This window comes from Struthio camelus, chromosome 9, assembly GCF_040807025.1.
Source record: "Struthio camelus isolate bStrCam1 chromosome 9, bStrCam1.hap1, whole genome shotgun sequence".
In the NCBI taxonomy this organism is placed as follows: domain Eukaryota; kingdom Metazoa; phylum Chordata; class Aves; order Struthioniformes; family Struthionidae; genus Struthio; species Struthio camelus.
Genome location: NC_090950.1, coordinates 28,613,499 through 28,635,216, shown reverse-complemented (window position 1 = coordinate 28,635,216; position 21,718 = coordinate 28,613,499). Strand labels below are relative to the sequence as shown.

General features: G+C 41.9%; 1 protein-coding gene across 9 annotated transcripts in view; it reads left to right on the top strand.

Moving 5' to 3' along the window:
* Nucleotides 1-21,718, top strand: part of LOC104140056 (multiple epidermal growth factor-like domains protein 6) — a 214,318-nt gene that overhangs the window by 159,832 nt on the left and 32,768 nt on the right. For 7 of the 9 annotated variants that reach the window (XR_011142750.1, XR_011142751.1, XM_068953771.1 and 4 more), the window contains 13 exons: nucleotides 707-829; nucleotides 1,405-1,527; nucleotides 2,455-2,613; nucleotides 5,254-5,385; nucleotides 7,578-7,706; nucleotides 8,133-8,261; nucleotides 9,456-9,590; nucleotides 10,580-10,714; nucleotides 11,348-11,473; nucleotides 12,934-13,065; nucleotides 14,065-14,193; nucleotides 15,392-15,523; nucleotides 18,540-18,668. Coding sequence is in view for 7 of the 9 variants with exons in the window: in XM_068953771.1 (XP_068809872.1) it covers nucleotides 707-829; nucleotides 1,405-1,527; nucleotides 2,455-2,613; nucleotides 5,254-5,385; nucleotides 7,578-7,706; nucleotides 8,133-8,261; nucleotides 9,456-9,590; nucleotides 10,580-10,714; nucleotides 11,348-11,473; nucleotides 12,934-13,065; nucleotides 14,065-14,193; nucleotides 15,392-15,523; nucleotides 18,540-18,668 (1,713 nt within the window). In the remaining 2 variants the exon portion in view is untranslated. The remainder of the gene's footprint in view (nucleotides 1-706; nucleotides 830-1,404; nucleotides 1,528-2,454; nucleotides 2,614-5,253; nucleotides 5,386-7,577; nucleotides 7,707-8,132; nucleotides 8,262-9,455; nucleotides 9,591-10,579; nucleotides 10,715-11,347; nucleotides 11,474-12,933; nucleotides 13,066-14,064; nucleotides 14,194-15,391; nucleotides 15,524-18,539; nucleotides 18,669-21,718) is intronic. The other 2 variants (XM_068953773.1, XM_068953772.1) reach the window with 1 other exon arrangement.

The window sequence follows — 21,718 nt, the reverse complement described above, 5'->3', positions numbered from 1 at the left end:
AAGCCTTTTGCAAACTCAGCATTGACAAGGTACCCCTTGAATGGGTGCTGAATAGCTCAACTGACTGAAAGGGCTGAGATCAGCTGGGAGCCTGGAGTTAAAAGATAGCAGCTTGATTCTTGTATCTAATCATCAGGACAGCAGCTCCAACCATACCAATTTCCAGATGGACACAAGGCACAATAAGGCAATGGCCTATCCGTAATCAAAAAGTACAATTGCGCCTGACAGTTCACCCTGACGACAAATACTCTGTTGGATCAGAGCTTTGTTTCACTGCTAGTTTATGTTGAATATGGTTGAACATGCTAAAGGGCAAATGATTATCTATAGATTGCTGTTAAATAGGTGTCATTTATTTGCTGGTGAGACCTAGCTGATGTCGTCTGTTTTATCAACTACCTGGTAGCATCTGAGACTTGCAGACAGGATGCATATCCCTAGACGTGGTGCATATCCACTGCTGTGGATGAAGGCAGGAGCCAGGCTGCTGTCAGGATTCAAACAACATTTTATGTGGGCAACAGGAGAGGAAGAAATTGAAAGGCATTCGCTGAAAAGCGCAATAGCTACCTACCAAAGCTGTGACAGTTAAAATGAGCAGTAGCGCGTTCATAGCAGTCACTGAGCGTGGATCCTCGGGAGCGGTTTTTTTGCAGCACAGACTGTGTCTGGGGGCTGCGCTGAGCTGCCCCCTTCCTTGCAGAGCGGGATGAGTGCGCGAGCGGCGAGGCCTGCTGCTCCCAGTTCTGCATCAACTACGTAGGCAGCTACGAGTGTGCCTGCAAAGCGGGCTTCCAGCTGAATGCCGATGGCTGTGGCTGTGACGGTAAGTGGTTTAATCCTGATGCCTCGGTCTAACTAAGCACAACAGAGCAAGGAAGAGAAGCCTTCGAAGCTCATTCCAGTGTTCTCTAGCAGTTTCCCCAATGAGAGAACTGGCGGCCGTATGCCAGCTTTGCTGAGAAGGTTTTACAAATGTGATTTCCATTTTCTGAAACTGAACTACAGTAATAACTCGGCGTCCAGCGTGGACAAGTGGGGCTGTGGGAGACAGGTCAGCACAGGGAAACTTTTCTTCCTCTCTCTGCACAAACACTATACTGACCTGTTTTAAAGACTGCTTCTGCAAAAGAAGAGCCCCCAACCTATCCAGAGGATCATCAACTGAGCTTAACAGTTTAAAGCAGCTGTTTTTACTTAAGACAAAAATATAGATGAAATAATCTGTTGCATATTGCTCTGAAATCTTCAATACTAGAGGAGAAACAGAGATCCCCCAAAGTACTAAGAAAACAGGGTTTTCATATGTCCAGAGTAATTTTTCAGTTGCAGCTAGGCTTAGGCTGCCCTATCCACTCAGACGTACCTGTGCCTAATTAGCATTTATGTTTGGTTTTCTAGATGTGGATGAGTGTCGTCTTGATAATGGTGACTGTGACCATTTCTGTGTTAATTCTCTGGGATCATATGAATGTGCATGCAAGGAGGGTTACAGGCTTGGTATTAACAGACAGTCCTGCATTGGTAAGTTATTTTTACACGTTGAAGGCCTTTAAATATTCCTCATTGAGCATGTGAATTCAGAACCAGGATTTTCGAAGACCCTGGGACTTTGGGACGCCAACTCGAGCCATCTTTAAACGTGGCCAGGGTAGCACTATATGCAGCACGGAGATCCCAAGTTCATATTCAAACAATTGGCTTTGTCAGAAATTAATGGAAGGTGAACATTTATATCCTTTGGACATGCCTGAAAACATAAACCTTCTGTTTTTAGAAATAAATACTATTTTGACGGTTTTCTCTACTGTTTTATCAAGAAGTTTAATATCCTGTGGGGGGGAAAAAAAGCCAAATTCTGCTGTGATGAACTACTGCAAGCTTTCCACTGAGGTCAGTGGCGTGATTCTGGATTTCAGCCAATGTAACCAGAAAAAGAGTTTAGCCTAGCTACTTAGTTTCATAACCTAGTTTAATACCTACTAAACTTTGGGCCAGAGCTTGATATTTTGTCTAACTGCAGAAAAAAAAAAAAAAAAAGCTAACTGATTTCCCATCATTTTAAGGCTCCGATTTTAGTTTTTGAAGATGAGTTGAACAGCCAGCCTCATCTATATTTTTGATCTCCAAAACAAGCTAAAGTAGTGACCTTAATTAACTGCAAATAGTCTCAAACTTCAGCTAAGGAAAATTAAACTACCAATTTAAAATTTAGCACAATAATAAAGATGGCCTTGGTCTGAGCTCCAGATCATCCCAGGTCCAGAGTTTATTTCCAGAAGAAAAGAAAGGGAAGCATTGTGGTTTTTTCTCTATTTTGGATAATGGAATCTCCGTTTATAAATGCAGACCATAAGATAAATCAGCTGAAAAATCTAACAGAAAAGTTGTAAATGGGGACGGTCTCGCAAATTAAGACAGGCTCGGGTCCTAATGCTGTGTATGTCCTAGCGCTAGGCAGTGCCGAGGTGGAGGCAGACGTGGGCTTTGCGGGGATTCCTGGTCTGCAGTTCAGACACCCACCCCAGCTCCTTCGCTACGCGGTTGCACTCGACCCCTTCTACGAGGATGACGACAAGCGAGGGGAGCTCACGCTGACACACAGAGTTGGTGAGTGAAAGAGCCACTGTTTTTTGTAGCAGTGGCAAACTGAAGGAATAGTCTTTGAAGGAGAATTTGGGGAAAGAAGGAGGCTGAACCAGACAGGCTGAAGCTGTCAGGAAAAGACATTACAAGTAAAGACTGAGCGTTAAGTCTATTTCCTTCCCATCTTCTAAGACTGCTGGGAAGGAGGTATTCTCTGAGAGAAGGGGTCTCCTTGTCGCACAGCAGCGGTCTTCGGAGGGCTCCGGGAGCAGCACACTGGGCAACAGCCCTTTTGGTTCTTGCTTTGGACCTGAGCGCTGTGCCTGAGCCCTGTGTGTGCACCTGCTGGAAACCAGAGGCGCTTTCCGCTAAACAGGAGTGCACAGACTCCATTTTCTCGTATAGCATTGTTATATGTTACTCTATACCCTGTTGCCTTAAATAAGACTTGCTTGGGCAACAGGGAGAAAGGCTCCCATCTTGGCTGCTTCTGTTGGAGTCTGCTAGGGAGAAAGTGGGGAAGCGAGAGGAGAGAGGCCGGGATAAAGCAAGCAACACAAGTAGGAGATGGGAGACTTCAAAAAGCAGGATATATTCTCCAAAGCCTCAGAGGCAACAGGCAGAAAGATCCTTCTCATGCTGCCAGAGAGGGAACTGGGTAGTTTTTTGCAATGCACAAAGTCCACCAGAGCTTCTGTACTGAGAGCAAGCCCGTAGGAAATATCCCTCTTGCTCCCCTCCCCTTTCTCCCAGAGTTAGGGAGAAGATGGGGCATTTTGGTTCATAAACTCTTTGGGGTTTTTTTTGTTTTGTTTTTGCTTAAGATGTTTGTCATTCCTATTTGTGATAAAGCACAATTTACCTCTAGAGATTCAGGTCCCTTTGGATGGCTTGGGCACGTTCTAAGGAAAAAGCATGGATGTTTCCCTTAAGGCCTTGGCTGACTTAGGGGCCTGTCACAACTGGTGATGAACTAGAACAATGCGAGTGTACGCAGCCGTAGCAGTGAGTGCATATAGCACATCATGTGCCTCTTCTAGCAAACAGCTTTGTACTCCACCGAGACTTTGCATGACATTCAGGATTCACCTGTTTCCAGCTGAACATGGAAACTTCATCACTTAGAGCACCATGAGTTCAAAAGTTGTGCTTGCTTTTTGATGAGGGCGTTATACGGGTGTATACGGTTATACGGGCGTTATACGCCCTCATGAGGGAGGAATGAGATTTATTTTCATTATTTATTTCCTATGATTTTTGTATCTGTAGAGTCTCATGAGCTCCAATTACTCATCCAAGGGCTGTGCTGTACAGCCAAATTCAGGAACTATTCTCGGCTTTAATCCAATGTTTAACTTACATTTATGAACAGAACTGTTAAGACCTCCCAGATCACATAGCATCCAGGTGAACTCAGTGATATTGATAACCAACTGGGAAATGGACAAAAAAGATAATTTTGCCCATGGTTATCAAGCATAGAAACTACAATCAAATATTGATTGACCAGTTTTAGCATGTTGTTTTCATGTTTAACCACATAAATTTGGGTGTTATAACTCACAGCTGAGCATTTGCCCTTTTTCGAAAGCTGAGAATTTGCAGCACTTGATGGTCTGTAGGAAAAGCTGATGAAGGAATGAAACTTTTAATGGTTTAGTAAGTTCTTTTACCTCCCAAACACCAAACTATTCTTTATACTTTCAAACGTATTTTTGTGCTGCAAAACACAAAAATGCTCTTTAAACAATAAGCTATTGCAAGTGATTGCTTTTTTTTAATAGATTTAATGACTTTTTAATGTGGAAACATGACATTTTTAATGGTAATTTGTATTCTTTTTTGTTGATGTGAATTTTCAGCATGTTCAAAGTGGGAACACTGGGATTCTGACTGTTTTTGAAAGCTTACGCATTTGTTCAGCTTTATAAAAAGGAACAGTTGGGTGCTGGGACATAGAGGAAATCTGACCCTACATAGAAAATTGCTGATGAAAAGCAACCAGCCTGCTGACTTACTGTTAGCTGAAGTAATCTGCCAAACTTGATTTCAGGTGTTTTTCAAAATCCCTTTCCAAAAAACCTCAAGCTACATCCATAAAACCTGTCAGGCAGTAGACTGACCATGTGGTTATGTTCTTAATGTCACTGAGATATTTTAGCAAAGATTCGCATTTACTTTCTGTGCCTTTGTTAATAGACGCCACGAAGAGAGAGAGTAAGAGTGCATGTGTGTGTGCATGTTTTTATTTGTGTGCAAGAGAGAAAAGGAAGGCAGGGAAGGTGAGGGAAGAATGCATTTTCATATTTCTCAGTTCTTCCATATAAATATGTCCTTTTTTCATATCAGGCAGTTTTTAAAAATAGTTTTAAGCACTCTTTGAGATTTACGGTATGCAATGGAATTAATTCCAGCTGGAGTTCCGGCTTTCCTTTTATTTAGACTCCAAAATTTGAAGAAGAAAATCTGAGACGCTCTATTTGGACCCCCCTTTTGGGATGCTCCAGTGATATTCGCAATGCTAACACCATTAATATTTTTTTTTTCAGCCTGTCAGTGCTCTGCACATGTCCTTTTGGCACTTGTGCATCTGGAGCGATAGGTGAGAGCTTGTGAAAGTCTTATCTGTGTGCTCACTAAGCCTCCTGTATTTTTCCATTTCAGTTTGCCTTGATAATACTTTTGGCAACGACTGTACCTTGAGCTGTGAGGATTGTATGAACGGAGGCAGATGCAACACTGAAAACAGTGGCTGCATTTGCTCACCTGGATGGAATGGCATTATCTGTAATGAAAGTGAGTACTGTATCTTTGGATGACATTTGAATGTTAGGGACTTTATCCTAGTGCTGTGACACTGTAGGTAGGTAGGAAATAGTAACAAACTGTTGTTCTTTTAATCCAGAAAGGTCTTCCAGGAGTACAAGTGTCTCATTGGCAGATCAAAATTTTATGATAGCATGGTATACTAAACTGCAAGGGATGCTGCATTTTACAGCAAGAACCCTCAAACCATCTACCGTCCAATACAATACAGCATCCTCTGTAAACTATTTATGTCAGTATTCGTTCCTATTCACTTTGAATGCTGCTGCAGAATGCCAAGGTGCGGTAGTGTGTCTGCCATGCTTCGTTCCACAACTTGCTCAGCTGAGTTTCAGAAGTCTGTCCTGGCAGGTGGTGTAACAGTCTGGGTTGACCTATATGCCTAACGTGATTTTTCTTTTATAGAATCCCAGAGACTTTGCCGTATTTTTTCTTGTGTTGGTAAACTTGGACGTGTTTTTTCTCTTGCCTTTCATTCTTACTGTTATTTAACATGATTTCCTTGGGTTGGTTAATTTTGAATATTGCAAGTTGTATTTTTTCAGAATTCTCTTACTGAGTTGGCCAGAACTCTCTATATAAAGTTTTTTAGTTTCCATATTCCTGTCTACTGGTTCAGAAGTATATTCCAAAACCAACTGTATAGACAGAATGGCTATTTCTTGATGTACAATGCACAGTTCTTTATCTACAGTTAGGCAAAACTTATGTATTACTTGCCTGAGATTTCACAAAGCAGTTCTTGCTATATGTTTGAGATGGGCCTCTTTGTTTGTGTTCGTACTATATAGTGTGATGGCCCATGACACTGGGAATTGTCTTTGCTGCATTGTCACTGATGAGACAAAGAAACACTGAAGAATTAATGCTTAGCGTTGGTAGACAGTCATCTTCGGGTTAATCGCTGTCAGGTTTGTTTTGGAGACATCGTCACAAAGACAAAAATGGAGAAACAACAGCAAATGACTGAAATGAACATTCTGCCCTTAGTTATTTTGGGAGCCCAGTCTTGGATTTGGTCTATAAACATTGGTTACAGATGAGAGAATAGGAAGGAAGAGGAGTAAAATGATAATTTCTAGTTTACCTAAGACAATTCAGCCTGTCGGGTTAGGATGTTTTTACTTCATGGCACTTTAGTGGTTCAGGATAGATTATAAAATGTTCACGATAGGATTCAAATTATTTAATTCACTTCATAAATAATGATAACACTTTTGTTCTATATTTACGATGGATTTCTGGGCTTGTAATCTAGAGGAATTCTCCTTTGGAACTTAAAGAGTAACGAATAGCGAAAGTGCATTATTAAGTCAAACCTGCAGTCCTACGAAGCAGGCATTAACAAGGATAAATGCAATATATGATCGGTATGAATTAGTCATATATGAGTGCTTTTGTTCTTTTTTCTTGTTTTCTTAAAATACAGCATGGTTCATGGTTTTAGGGGAAGCTTAACAGTTGAGAAAACTAGAACTAAATTTCTGTAATAATGCACAGAAGAAACTGAAAGAAAATTGATGTGAAATGTCAAGTTTCTTAATGTACATTGATAAAATGTCAGTTAAGTCAGATGGTTCCCATAACTGTATTTACTCAGCTAGCTCAAGCTGCAAATAATGGAGCAATGCTCTATTTCACAATTTCTTTCACGCTGGAAGAGTTTGAGCTTTAGGAAGGAATCCCATGCTGTTATGGATCCGTTTTGTACACAGTTCTCTGTGGAATTTCGGAGACGCTAAGTATTTTAGACAACTACAACATTATTTTTATAAAAGGCCTTTTGGGGAAAAAAAAAAAAGATGTGCAAAATATTTACCTCCAAATATTCAGAACAGTGCTTCAATTTTAAACTTTGTACTTCTTATGCAATGTTTCTTAAGACTCATGAATTATTCGGAGGGGAGAATATACATGGGAGAATTTGGATATTGGGATTTGGAAGTTCCTTCAGTAAGTAAGCCTGGTTATTTCAGGTGTCACTTTAAAATGATCTGTCTAGCAAATATTGAATGAATACTTATTACCTTATATATTTAGAGCCTGCTTGGCTAAAGCGATTCTTCCATTGCTCAGTTGGGATGACGGAAGTCTTATTTCACTTCATTTCTAGCAGAGGGAAAAATTACTTTGCCCATTCATCTTCTCTGCTTTCTCTGCAGCTTGCTCCCCTGGGACGTATGGGAAAGACTGTGCCAGCATTTGTAAGTGTCAGAACGGAGGCTCCTGTGACCCTGTAACAGGGCAATGTCGCTGCCCGCCAGGAATTCACGGAAAGTTGTGCGAAGATGGTATGATTTCTGTTGTTTTGCTGGATGGGGTTTATGCCTGGAACCTCACAATTTCCTCTTGTTCCTAGCTAGAAGTAAATGCGCATGGCTCGTCTGAAGGGCCCAAACGAGAATAATCTCCACTGTACAAGACATAACACCTATGAGCGACTTGCAGTGCTTTTTATTTAAATACTAGACAAGAAAAGTGTGAGAGAAAGTGAGCGCGCTGTAAGGATGGGATACAGAGACTCAGCCCTAGGTCAGTGCCAAAGTCAGTGTGGGGCAGAGGCAGGAGCAGTGGAGTCTCAGGCCCCGTCCGTAAGCACAGCGCCATGCTTCTTCCCCAGCAGGTTGTTCTGTAGTGCCTGCTGAGAGCGCGCTGGTCTGGTGTTCTCATTTTAATACTTAACAACTGATGTGACGTCGTGTTTGTGCACTCCCAAGGCTGCCCAAAAGGATTCTTTGGGAAGAACTGTAACAAGCCATGCAACTGCGCCAACGCTGGCCACTGCCATCGCCTCTATGGAGCCTGCTTGTGCGACCCTGGGCTGTACGGGCGTTTCTGCCACCTTAGTAAGTCCCGCTCGTTTTTCTGATCTGTGCATTTAGCACACGCACAGCATAACAGTCTTAAAGAGATTCTACATGAGGTATAAAATCAGCAAGGGTTTGGGAACTGTGTAGCTCAGCTGACTTTGGAGGGAGAGCTCACAGACTTAAGGTCTGGCCCAAATTTTACATACTGCGATGGACTGAGAATAGTCGAGTGGAGCAGATGACATATGAGACACTGTGGCGAGGCACAGAAGCTTCTCTTCCTCTGGAATTAATTTTGCCATAAGGACTGAGATTTACTAGTGCATAAAGGTGAAGACTATAGCTGAGCTTGGGCTGGGATGGATGTGTGGGCAGGTCAACGGTAGGGTTGTTGATGAGGTTGAATCGTTGACTGAAGGCTGGTTGGAGCTAAGTAATTGGTCTCGATAGGGCTGGAGTGGGAACTGAGGAGCAAGGCTGGCAGGGGCAGGATGAAGGCCACATACAAGCCTAACTAAGCCTCTAGTGCTATTTACCAACGTTTTTGGTTTACGTCAAATGTTGGTAGTCACTCTGTAGTTCACTGATGATAGTTTCTCTGCCTTTTATGGTAAATCAAAAGTAAAAAGCACATAAGTTAAGCTTTTCCTCTGAATTTCTCTCTAAAGAAATTCTTCCCTCTGTATTGACTTCCTACCTGAGCCATCTAAGTTTTGGCCCTGAAGTAGGAATATTTGCCTGTGCTAATTCTCACAAACACCAGCAGTGCTAATAAACTCATGAGTAAAGACAAAATGTTAAAAGAATCAAAGCATAAAAGTGTTACGACATAGATGGTCAAATTTCTTTGCACTTACAGGTTTTGTTTGGAAAATTTATGCAAGACTGAGAAGATAGTTGTGTGTTTTTTTTCATGAAAGCTTTTGTCCTGGAGTGAACCCAAATAGTTTTCATTCAGAAGCTTCAACTAACTTTGCTTTGAAACATACCTGGTTCTTGCATTCACCACAGATTGCTTGAAATCAAATCAATTACTTAATGTAGGAGTCACGTAAACTCTATTTTACACACCCACACATTAATAGGTACTATCATATGAATGGGGATGTACTTGCTGAGGAGTACAATGAACTTTTTTGCTTTGCAGCAGTTGCATTCTGCAAAAGTGTGCAATTTTAAATAACTCATGCATAATTACAGAGTTAATGATTCCTTTTAATCTGGCTGCAGCCTGTCCCAGGTGGGCCTATGGAGCGGGCTGTTCAGAGGAATGTCAGTGCGTGAAAGCGAACACGCTGGAATGTGATGCAAGGAGCGGTGCCTGCACCTGCAAACCTGGTTATCAAGGCAAAAAGTGTCAGAAAGGTATAAGAGAAAGCCACGTTCTCTTTTGTCTGTTTGTTCCTTTGTCCTGTATCGTTATTTCTCAGTCTTCCTCCCCTGTGCTTTGTGCTGCTGCTGCTGCTGCTACTAATGTGCTCTACTAATTATTTTGTCTGTGGTTTTTCATGTAGCAAATTCTATGAGTGCTTGATATCGCAGAGCGCTGATATTACAGGGACATCAGTGCGAACAAGGTTTAAGAATATAGTAGTTTTAGCCTGATCAAATGACAACAGAAATTGAGAAACCAAATTGTTATACAACTGAAGATACTGTGAGTTTTCACTTTCCTTCTTCTCTTTTTTTACACGGACAGTAAATTAGTGGGGAAACTGTGTTTTATGACAACAGTATTATTTGTACTGTGTAATGTGACCGTTCTTTCAGGTTTACAGGTCTTTGGATTTTACCTATTCTCTGTAGCTTTCGAGGGTAGTTCAAAGAGAACATTATTCTACATTCATGTCTGTGTGTCTCAGTAGCCCTCTGTAGACAGCAGTGGCGTAATGCAGTAGAGATCCTCCCCTCAGATTCTTCTCCGTACTCTGCGGGCACACAGTAATGTGTCAGATTTATGACACTAGTTCTGGGGGATTTGGATACCTTTAGCATTCTTGCTAATATGCTAAATTCTGGGGGAAAGTGTCCCTTTCCCAGGACTGAATGAAAACAGAGGGCAGCAGAAGGTGTAACAGATGAGAAGAGTAAAGAATTCTGTCATCGCTCGGTACTTGACAATATCCTGACGCCTCCTGCAGCTCTGTTTCTGGGTTATATCTGAGCCGTAACCTCTTGGAAATGTCCATGCACGTGTTTAATAAATGTTTAAACTAAGTTATCAGCACCTCTAAGATACACATTATAATGGATTTTCTGTAAATTTCTGCCAAATTATTTTATGACTTTTGTTCAGTTTTCTCAGCTCTTCCTCCTCCTCCTTGCATATGTTCTGTGTTTATTGCGTTTTTCAGAGTGCCTGTCTGGCTTTTATGGAGCTGGTTGCAAACTGCGGTGCAGCTGTCCTCCTGATGTGTTATGCGATCATGAGACGGGATTCTGCAAGCATCCATGCCCACCTGGTTTTCACGGAGAAAAATGCCTTTTACGTAGGTACTCAATGCATATTTCCCTGGGAGGTACACACTGGCCGGGAAAGCTTAGCAAAGAAACTCGTGTTCAGATACAGAAGTTTCAGGCAAGAGAGAGGCTACATTTGCTGTTGATTCAGGTAGGCAGATCCCACTGAAGCTGAAGTGATATTTGGCAGCGCTAGCCGTCATCCCTGATCCATGATGGAGAATATGTATGCAGGCATAGGGCTGTTGAATTCATCTAGAAAACACAGAGGACAGCTAGATTTCATAGGAGACACGTTGCTATTCCTTTACAGCTGTTGAAGGGAGGCTGTTTTGCTAACCAGCAGTATGGTCTGTTGCTGAGGCTGGAAACTGCTGTGTGATTTTTACATCCCCTCCAATGACTGGTAAAAGATTAAGGCAAGTTACTAATGCTCTTTATTTGGCCAGGTAACCATATTTCTTTGTCAAGCTTCAGGCACAGATTTTTTTTAGCGCTTTCTTGCGCAGTTAGTTACACACCACAGGTCACTGAGGCAATGATGCGAATGCAGATCACTTTGTACCAACACAGCTCAATTTCAAATTGCTGCTGTTGGTGCCTCCTAATATCTTCAAAATGTTTGGATACACTAACCGTGTCTTTGGGTTTCTTTTGAACAGCTTGTCACCCTGGGAGGTTTGGTGTGAACTGCAGGCAGAGCTGCGGCTGCGGAGATGCACTGTGCGATTCAAAGACTGGGCGGTGTATTTGCCCAGCTGGGAAAACTGGCGCTACATGTGACCAAGGTGTGTTTGACGTTTGGCCAGGGTAGGGAGCCTGCTTGCTTTGGAACCAGGGAAATAAGCTGAATTATTCTGTTCCCGCCACAACTGCTGCCGTGTAGTATGCTTCATTTGCAGAATGGGTAAAGGGTAGGTCTTGGTGTGGAACATACTACATCCAACATGTGCAATCCCTTGTCCAGGGGGAGTGTGGTTCAGTCACCCTGCCTTGTGTCTCTGCCTCAGCTAATAATTGTGATTTGTGTGCTGGGCTGGGTTTATGCAAGATGGGCAGAGATCAGGGCACTGCAGCAGCTCTGAGTCCCAGAGCAGAGCTTGGGATATACACGCAGTGCCTCAGGAGCTGTTGAAGGGCACAGGTCAAAGGCAGCTATCGTGGAACCAGAAAAAAAATTTGGGAGAATGGAGCGATGGATCCAAAACAGAGGAAGGAGCTGAAAAGGAGAGCATTATTGTAGGTGTAAGTAGAGTAATGAGGAAAGTCTCAGGGACAGTGAGCTACCAAGGGATCTTGGTGTGCCCCTCTGACACTTGTAAATCTCTGGTTGCGTGCTCTGAGGACCATCTGCCCAGAGCAGACCCAAGCTGTGACTCACTGCTTCCTTTAGAGGAAACACGGCAAAGGAGGTAGAGCTGAAGGTGAGACCTGGACTCCACCTCTTGTCCAGTCCCTCTGCTTGGACCATGGGGGAAAACTGGGATGCTAATATATCTGACAAAAGTGCAGAGACATTAATATGTGACAGGCATGTTATGATCTCATTTCACATGAAAACCCTATAGAAAAATGCAGTAATGGTCCATAGAAATTATTTTGTACTAATCACCTTTTCTCATTTTCCAATGGACTGCCTCCAACTTACGTTATATGTGATGTTCCTGCTGTGTTTCTTTTGTTCCTCAGGATTCAGTGGGACGTGATTTACTTGCACGTGGAAAGAGCGAATGGGAAATTAGAAATCGGCCAAACCAAATTACAGAACTATGAGTGACATACATTTATAACACCAGCTTACCTGGAAATACTGTATGACTATCTTTTCCCCCACTCAGCCAAGCAAAAGTACAAAAACACAATCCTACTCTCCTGAGCCTCCCTTCAGACTACTGTCCTGTTTTTCCATTGCTGAGCACAGTAATTCATTTTTCAGATATATCTGAACGCTCCCAACATTTCTGCATCAGAAACCAAACTGGAAAACACACACATAGCAATGGAAGTTGGAAGAGAGCCTTTGTGTCTATCTTCAAATGTGTTCTGAAGTACTGCAACATGGTGTCATGTTGATTCTTTGGGGAGCTTTATTATGAAGGCGCTGTAGCTCTATAGAGATAATGTAAGGGTCCTCTTTCCAGCTTAGCTTTGCTATTATTTTTGAGTTTCTTTAAGTAACAGCATAAATCTGTAGTTGTCTTGAAATAGAAATTGGTATTGTGGGCATCTCTCGTGCTTTTTTAAATAGATTGCCCTGATGGTTGGTGGGGATTAGACTGCCAGTCCTCCTGCGAGCCCTGTGCGAACGGAGGACGGTGTAACAAAGAAACCGGAGCCTGTGACTGTCCCCCTGGCTACACTGGGGAATCCTGCTCATCCTGTAAGTCATCATATTGGCCTTCTCAGTGAAAGAAGAAAAAAAAAAAAGAAAGTTAGCTTGAAAATCCAGCTTATGGTTTGATTTTTACCTTATTCCTATTTTACAAGATACTTGTTACATTAGACGCACTGCTCGAAGATAAAGTACGCTTAAGCTTCAAGAATTCCCCAGGTTGGATTTGGCAGGATTTGCCAGACAGAGGGAGATTACAGACAAATGCAGATGACTAGCTAAACTGCCTCACAAAATAATATAATTATTAGGCCTAATCTGTGGATATATTTACTCAGAAATACTGTATATAATAGCCACAATACCTACATAGTAATTCTGATTGCTTGACAAGGGTTGGGCAACCAGCTGGCCCCTATGGCATTACTCTAGGATTATTTTTGCAGCAATACTCCTTAACCTAGCTAATTCAGGACATCATAGTAGTGAGGACGTAGGAGTAGCATCAGTGCTGTCCGGGCAGACCCACCAGAGCTGTTGAGAACAGACTCAAGCGACTGGTCTGTGCTGCTGTGGTGTGGCTGAGTGTTCCCTGAACATAGCTTTATTGAAGCGTGCTTGAGTGTGACTCAAGTGCTTGTAATATAGACAGACCCTCAGAGAGAGCACTCCTTCATGCAAGACGTCGGTGATGGCGTATGTTTTCTCCTTGTTCATCACAGAACGGCTCAGTGCTTTTCATGAACGTTTGAATGTGCCCACCCCTGCCCCAGCTTACCTGTGCTAAGCACTCTTTGCCTTACCTGATTGATTGTGACATTCAGCAGAGGTACCCTAAAGTCTCTCAAGCTATTCCCACTTCACAGGATCCAGCCATAAACACCTAGTGTACACATTGCAGATGTTTCTTTCTCTTTACCTTTCTGATTTCCGGGTGGAAGGTAATGCATGTTTTAGGGGGCAAGCTGTTGCTGTCTCATTCGAAGAGATCGATGGGTGCCTGAGTTATTATCTAGGTGATGTTACAGTCTGTTCATCTGTTTTCAGCCTGCCCTGCTGGTTACTATGGACAAAATTGCCTTCTGTTATGCAGCTGTAGTAGAGGTGCTCAGTGTCACCGTGTTACTGGAGAATGCACGTGTCCCCCTGGCTGGACTGGCCAGGACTGCAAACGTGGTGAGTCACACGTCTGTTCACTATATGTGCCACACGGTCTCTCTCAGGAACTGAACTACAAATGTAAGTTTGTTCTTAGTCTATTACAGTTTTTTTTAATATACTTTTACTAATCTTACTGTCTCTGAAATGGTGTCCTTATAGGTTTACACAGCCTGGGTGGTTATAATCCTTAATTATCTAGGTTCAGAGTGTTGAAATAGATGGCTGATGAAGTGCAAAGTATTGATATAAGCACTTATTTCAACACTGTGGATCCCTTTGCCCAGTGCCATCTGTCAGCATTTTGACTGACAGTCACTTTTGTTTTTCGTCCTCTGCACAGATTAGTTTTAAGATTAATTCTCAATTTTTCAGTTTGTTTAGGAGAGATTTTTTCAACAAGTGAGTGTCATGTGCACAGTCTTGTGTCTTAATGTCGCTCCCTAACTTGTGAATGTAAATGCTGGGAGAAATTCTGCTCTGTGTAAAAGCAGAGCATCCTTCTGTTGACCTTAGTGTGGTTCTCCATAAGGATGGCAGTGGAAGAGTACAGGTTTGCCCTGTTTGAGTAGTAGCCTATAAATGTTAAACCATCCTGTCTGAGTCTTTCTTTTTCCTTGTTACGTTTTTTTTCTCCTCGATTTGTTATGATCTCTGTTGCAGAAAGCCAACAGTATACAAATCTCTTTCTAAACTTGATCTTGTAAACATAAAAAGGTTCAAATTAATTGCAGGTGTTGACAGAAGTAAGTTTTGGACCTGGCTTCCCAGGCTTGGTACTGAGGAAAACTCTGGCAGAATTTGAAGAGTCCACCAACGTGCGTTTTTAAAAAATCAAACCAATTAGTAATATTTGCGACCATTTAGATAACTTCCCGTACATGCCTAGGCTGTCTAACGAGTTATATGATCATGACAAAGAAAAATGTTTGTTTCTGTTCAGGAAAAGAGATGCAAAAATTTTTACAGCCTCTGCCCTCTTCATGAGACTAGACATGTCAGCAAGGCAGCTCAGCTGCCTACCTCCAGCAGGCATGAATCAACAAAAATTGTACTTATTTCAATTGATTTGTGCCACATTTCTGCAGCTGAGAATCTAGTCTGCGGTGCCTGTATTTTAAGTGGCCATTTTGCGCCTTTTCTGTTCTCTCATTTAGATGTAAAATTATCTGTTGGCCAAGCCCAATGTATCTGTAAACATTGTTTCCCATTGCAGCTTGTGATAGTGGCCATTGGGGACAAGGCTGTGAAAACACATGTGTCTGCAATAGCAGTGATGGTAGCTGTGATCCAGTCACCGGATCTTGTTTCTGTGAGCCAGGATACACCGGGAAACACTGTGAATGGAGTAAGTTGCAACTTGGTCAATATGGGGAATTTGCAAAACCAAGAAGTGGAAATTGTTTTTCCTTCAAATTCCCTTCAGGAAGACATGTAGGCTGTATTGTCTTTTGTCTGTGGGGAACGCCACATCCCAGGAATCTCAGATTTCTTCCAGGTTAGATAGTTTAACTAATTTGGATTCCAGAAGAGTTATTTTCAGACTTGTTTGGAGTTAAACAGCTATTTTGAATGTTAGGAAGACTTCATGTCAGTGATAGGATTGATATATATCTGACTTGTAGCATAAATTTTTCCGTATCAGTTATATTTATCCAATTTCAGGTATGTGCTTTTTCTTCATAAATCCTTTTTAAGACCAGGCATAGAAATGCTTCTCATAGGCGTATCAGAAGTAAAATCAGAAAGATGTAGGGACCTGTGTTTATTAATATCAAAATTATAGTGGTCTTGCCAAAGGCCCTTGTCCTCCACTAACCTGTCCCTAGCAGTGGTCAATAGCAGATGCCTTAAGAGGATAAAAGTAGGCATATAGATAATTACTGATACGTTTTCCCTGGTTTCAGCCTCAGGGGCTTCTTGAGGCAGAAATAGTATCTCTATGTTTGCTCTACCTTAATATTTTTCTTCCGTTAATATGCCTAATTGCTTTTTGATCCCATGCAAACTTTTGGTATTCGCAGCACCCTGTGGCAATAAATTATGTAATTAAGCTATTTCATTACGTTGTTATTATTATTATTAAACAAAATAATTTTTTTATCTGTCAGTTTAACAGTCTTTCAGTGGCACAGACCTAGCTGAACAAGTCTCAGTAGTGTAGGCAGAATTAATGCTGGTGTCACACAGAAATGTCAAAATAATTAATCTGGAATGGTGACCTGAGACAAAAACCCTGAGAAGTTAAGCTTATAGCTCTTATTGCTGTCAGCTTAGAGGAAGTGGAAGTGCAGTTGGTGGGAAGACCAGCTCCCAGAGAAGTAGATGCCAGCTGCACTTACCTTTCTCTCTTAATCTCTCTCAAAATGGCATCTCTGCGGACAGAAAGTAGCCAGATAGCTGATCCTCACCTCTGTGGCAGAGGCAAAGTAATCAAAGAAGCCATTGCCACCAGGGAAACATTTGGCAACCCCTAGTGTTTTGTCTGTAGGTTATGGGAGGGTTTTGTTTGCTTTTCTCCTCTTTTTGATTCTGTATGTATGAAGCACTGATCATAAACGTAGGTCTGTTTTAAGGAGCGAGCTTATGAAAGCCACAATTCTTCCCTAAACATTTTATGCTGCCTTGGAGGCAAGATCTCCATTACCATCTGACAGTTCCTCTGCTCTTAAAGTTTATTTAGACTCTTGCTTAAGGTTAGGCTCATTCTCCTTGCAGCTTTGCAAATCATCTCAGGCTCTCTTGGAGTTTTGAATGTTTCTGGGCATGCATTGCAGCAGAGTGTGCCTGCCGGAGCAGAGGGCAGGTTCTCTGTGTTGTGGAGAGCAGAGTCATTTGTGAAATATCCTGACTGTTGCCATCGCCTTGAAAGTCTTGGCTCGAGGTTAAATGCTTTAGGTTTGAAGAAAGCCCAGTTGAGAGCCCAAAGCTTATTACTGCACTGGAAAACTGTTTTCCTTGCATAGCTCTCCCTGGACTTTGAAAATTCAAGTGAAAATAAGCACCAAGGAGAATCAAGCTTTTAAGACCTGAGTACGCTTCTGCGTATTTACTCATTAAAACAGTGTATGCATGATGATACACAGCTTTGGAAAGATGAGGTGATGTAAATGGAATTTTGCACCAATTCAGCTCTGGGACTGAATTTGACCTATAAATGCAGGAACACATGCATTTAAACGGAGACCCATTTTCAGACACAAGCAACGACTGAAAGTAAGGAAGGACTTAAGGTACTTCGACATCTTACCCCAGCCTCTATAAGAGGCCCAGAGGCCAGCTCCCGTTAGTAGAGAGTCACTAACATGCTGGAGTGAGCAAATTTCACACCAGCTCCTCATAGTGCCAGCCGGGATACTGAATAGGCAGAATCATACACACCACTTTCTTCCAGACGTAGACTCGTCTTTGAGGATCCTTGTTGTTTTCTGCTCTCTGTGATGCTTTCCAGATTGCCTGAAAAATCATTTTGTTGATATAAATGGTAAAAATCCTACACTTTTAAAGAAACCTGGCAGTAATCTACGTAATTCATTTAGAAGGAAGTTCACAAGACCTTTAAACTTGAATAGAGGCCCTGCAATATTGTGCTTAACCTAAATATATTTCTATATTTCGGCTTTGTCCAAAGCATCTAATGTAAATTAGGCGACTGGCCCAATTCTTAATTGCAATTGGAAGAAATTATGTGCGTGCTCAAGTATTGTTTTCTTCCAGATAGTGAGCACCATGCAAATCTTTTAAAGCTCCTACCATAACTGCTGTGAAAATGTAGTTTCTTAATCTGTCCCACAGATGTAATGTTTTAGCTGGAATTCAATTTAGCTTGAATTTTTGAAAGCAGAGCCTGCAAGTGAAGTATGCCCCTTTCAGTTTGGAGCTTTCCAAAGGAGGTCACCATGTTTTATATTTTCTCCAACCTTCTGGGGAGTCAGGATTGCAAGGAAAAGGGGGATAGGGCTTCCAAAGCAGGCCCAGAAGTTGGGAGCCTTACGCCTCCTGGCTGAGGAAGGCCCAGAGGACGCGTGCAAACCAGCAGTTCTAGACCAGCGTGTAAAGAGTCATCAGGCAGAAATACTGAAGTTGCAGGCTTTGCAACTATCAAATGATGTTACTTGTCTGTGTACAATTTACAGCCTTTCAACAACCTGACATTTTTCTAAAATAGATCTTAATAAAAAACAGCCTAACTTTATCTGGACCCCAAGGAGAATACTTAATCATATCAGTTTTAGGTATTACAGTTAAGCCTTGATCCTTTTTTTTGCGAATAGTAAGAGTTCCCATGTATTTAAAAATTCCCAGTTGATCACTGATCTGTTCCAGAATTAACTCATCGTCTGGTTTTGATTCTTCCCCTGCAGGATGCCCCGAGGGAACCTTTGGCCTGGGTTGTGAGTACAATTGTCAGTGCCGGAATGGGGCTGTCTGCGACCATGTGAGCGGAGCCTGTACTTGTGCGGCTGGCTGGACAGGAACGTTTTGTGGAAAAGGTACTGTTTCTCATTCTGCTCTTTCAGTTTTATGCAGATAGGTTGTGGGTTTTTTTTTTTTTTGGATCGCTGAAGATCTGGTTTTACAATTTGCAGTGCCTGATGTAAATAAAACATTCAACTTCGTTGGAACATGATACGAAAATGTGCATTTGTATCTCAGCGCAACAAAGCATTTAAGTGTGTGCCTAACTTTGGGTTGTGAGTCCGATCAGCATACAGAAATGATCACATGGTTAAAATGAGATATGTGCTTGAGACCCCTGCTGTATCATGTCTCTATGAAGGCTCTCTTCATAGAGTCTTACAGTTTTAGCAGTGAGCAAAAAGATACTTGTCCTGCCTCAGAACTACTTGTTCCTAATGCATCTCTGAAATATTTTAGAGAAAAATATGAGTCTGTGCATCTTCCTGAAAGAACTCCTTAAGAACGCAATCTTCAGTAAACTTCAGTAAATCCAACAGATCATGTATTACCTGATAATTTGGTCAAGCGATGGAAAGGTTGGGCTGGATTTCTTAGATACATCATTATGTGTTGGTCTGTGGCATATTCTAAGGATGTTGCTGCGTGCTGTAACATTGTACAAATCATAAAATATATTCTTTCCTGAATGCAGCAGAAGTAGCACATATTCAGTCAGATATTCGGAAAATTATTTAGTTTTAAATGACTGAAAATTTTATAAATGATGATCATTAAACCAATGCCGCAATTATTTTGTTTAGGAAGCAGCATTATCCGCTAGCTTACAACAGTAGTGTTAACAGCTACAACAGGGAAATGGTACCACTTGTGTGCACATATTGCCCTCTGATGGAGAGGAAGGTGCTTCACAGCTTTTGTAGCAGTGTTGCAAAACGCGCAATTGATTGGAATTCAGAAAATTGTTTGTTGTTTCCCTTTCATTCTCTCCAGGAATTATTATATGAAATGAATATTCTGTTCAAAGTTCTGCTTGAAACTGTGTGACGTAATTTATGATATCTACGCTATGTTCCTTTCTAAAATGATTTACTTTAACCCTGTTTTCATAATTCTATCCTCTCTTTTGGCTCAGAAACAGAGAAGTTACTGATAAACTAATGCTAACACGTCTTCCTGGAAAATTAATGGCTATATAGTCAGTATGTATGAAAACAGGGCTGTCTTTCCCAAGAACTGTCTCTGTGCAGGTCCTGTAGGGCTTATGGTACCTGGCCAGGCATTATGGAAAAGCTAAGAATCAGAGACTGTGATACTGGGAGGAAGCACAAGAGAATTTCTGCTTCCACCCCACCTTGCACTAAGGACAATTATACCAGAGCCAGCGCTGCCTAGGAGAAGCATTATGTTGGTAGACCATCAAAAGTTTTGGTTTGTCAGCCTTGGAGTGTACTTGTCTCGCCATATCCCCTCCACACAATACCTCCGGCTTCCCTCACGCCCCTCCTGCTTACCCAATACAGTCTTCCGGCTTCCTCCAGGTCCATTTTTGAGAATGCTTTGACCTGCTGGCTTGGCAGGAGAAAGTACAGGTGTGCCAAGTGGCCCACAGGAAGGTTGACTGGCCAGCGGTCGGCTGGGTAGCAGTCCAGACAAATTGTGTTACTTTTCAACAGCCACGCAAATAGCTCTAGGGCCACAAGAAGCCCTTGAGTTGTCTGTTGTGCAGGCCTGACCTAGATCTTTCGTTACTGATGTCAGTCCAACCTCATCTCAAAACTCTTCAGTCTTTTAGTGAATATTTAGAAAATTATTTAACCTAGATTTACTTACCTGAAAAGTAAACAGTTTTCATTTTTGTTCTTAACACTTTCCTGAACATAGCAAAGGAAAGTTCATTTGTAGCAGCATAGCAAAGGAAAGGGAAAAACAAAGAAGGCCCTTTGTTAAGCTAGTCACATCTAAACACGGTTCTTGTATTTATCTTGATGCGTGTCCTACAACTTGTTTGCTGTTCTGTAGTAGTTATGATGTCGGGAGCTGGTGAGTCAAAATGACCAGTTTCAGTCTGTTCTATAGGAAATTAAGTCATTCAACTTGAGAGGTATTTACTATTTTTTTATATACTGAGAGGTATTTACTATTTTTTTATATACCAAAGGCGTTGGTGAATTGAGCATTCTCTGCTGAATTCAAATGAGTGTGAACCATATTGGAAAACCATAGTTATCTGCATTGCAAATCTGTTCCTTTCAGCAGGAATCAAAAGGACGAGGAGGCTAACTATCCTTTACCAAAGCAGGAGTGAGGAATACTGGGAAGCCTAGATGATGTCTATTGAAAAAAATACAAGTCTCAGTTTCCAAATCAGTTCTGTTGAGCATGTTTATCTCTTTAAATTGCTGGAAGAGGATTGTGTTAGGGGCAAGCAGACTTCAGTGCTTATTGTTAAGATTACCTTGCAGTTGTCATAAGACCCAGTTTTGTACATGTTTTGTCTCAGACATGCTGAGACTTTGCTCTGAGCTGACCTTTTTTTACCATTATGTGTAGCAAGTTTCATCCAGAATAGTTTGGCTGTTTGCAAAAATAAAGATTGAGGAAAATGTGTAGGTGGTTTGCCTTTGGTGGAACTTCCTGGCAACCTTTTCTCTGAAGAGCTGTAGCACTTCTGTTTTTAGTGACTTGGAAATTGGCAGGGTGTCCTTCTGGCAGGTGTGTGCTTTTCTGCCGTCCTCCTGACAGTCTACCCACATTGGCCAAGTTCTGAGCCTTGGAACCATCGCCCTTCTCACATGCGCCAGAGGAATTTAGACCTACAGCTGGCTGAGTTGCCTGAGACATCTAGCATATTGCTGACGCTTCATCCCAGGGCTGAGAAGGACTTTGCCATCATCACGGAAACAGCGAAACTGAAACATTTATAGCTTTGTAAGTTCAAAGTCCCAGGAGAAGACGGCACCTTACAAAATGTAATATTGAAATACACGCCCGCACAAATAGCGTTTTGAGAGTGCAGTTGTTATTCCAGGTATTATGCATTGTGATAACATGGTGTCCAGATTCAGGCTGAAATTGCAAAAGCCCCCAAATTTGCCTCTGGGGTTTTGTTTGATTTGGTACT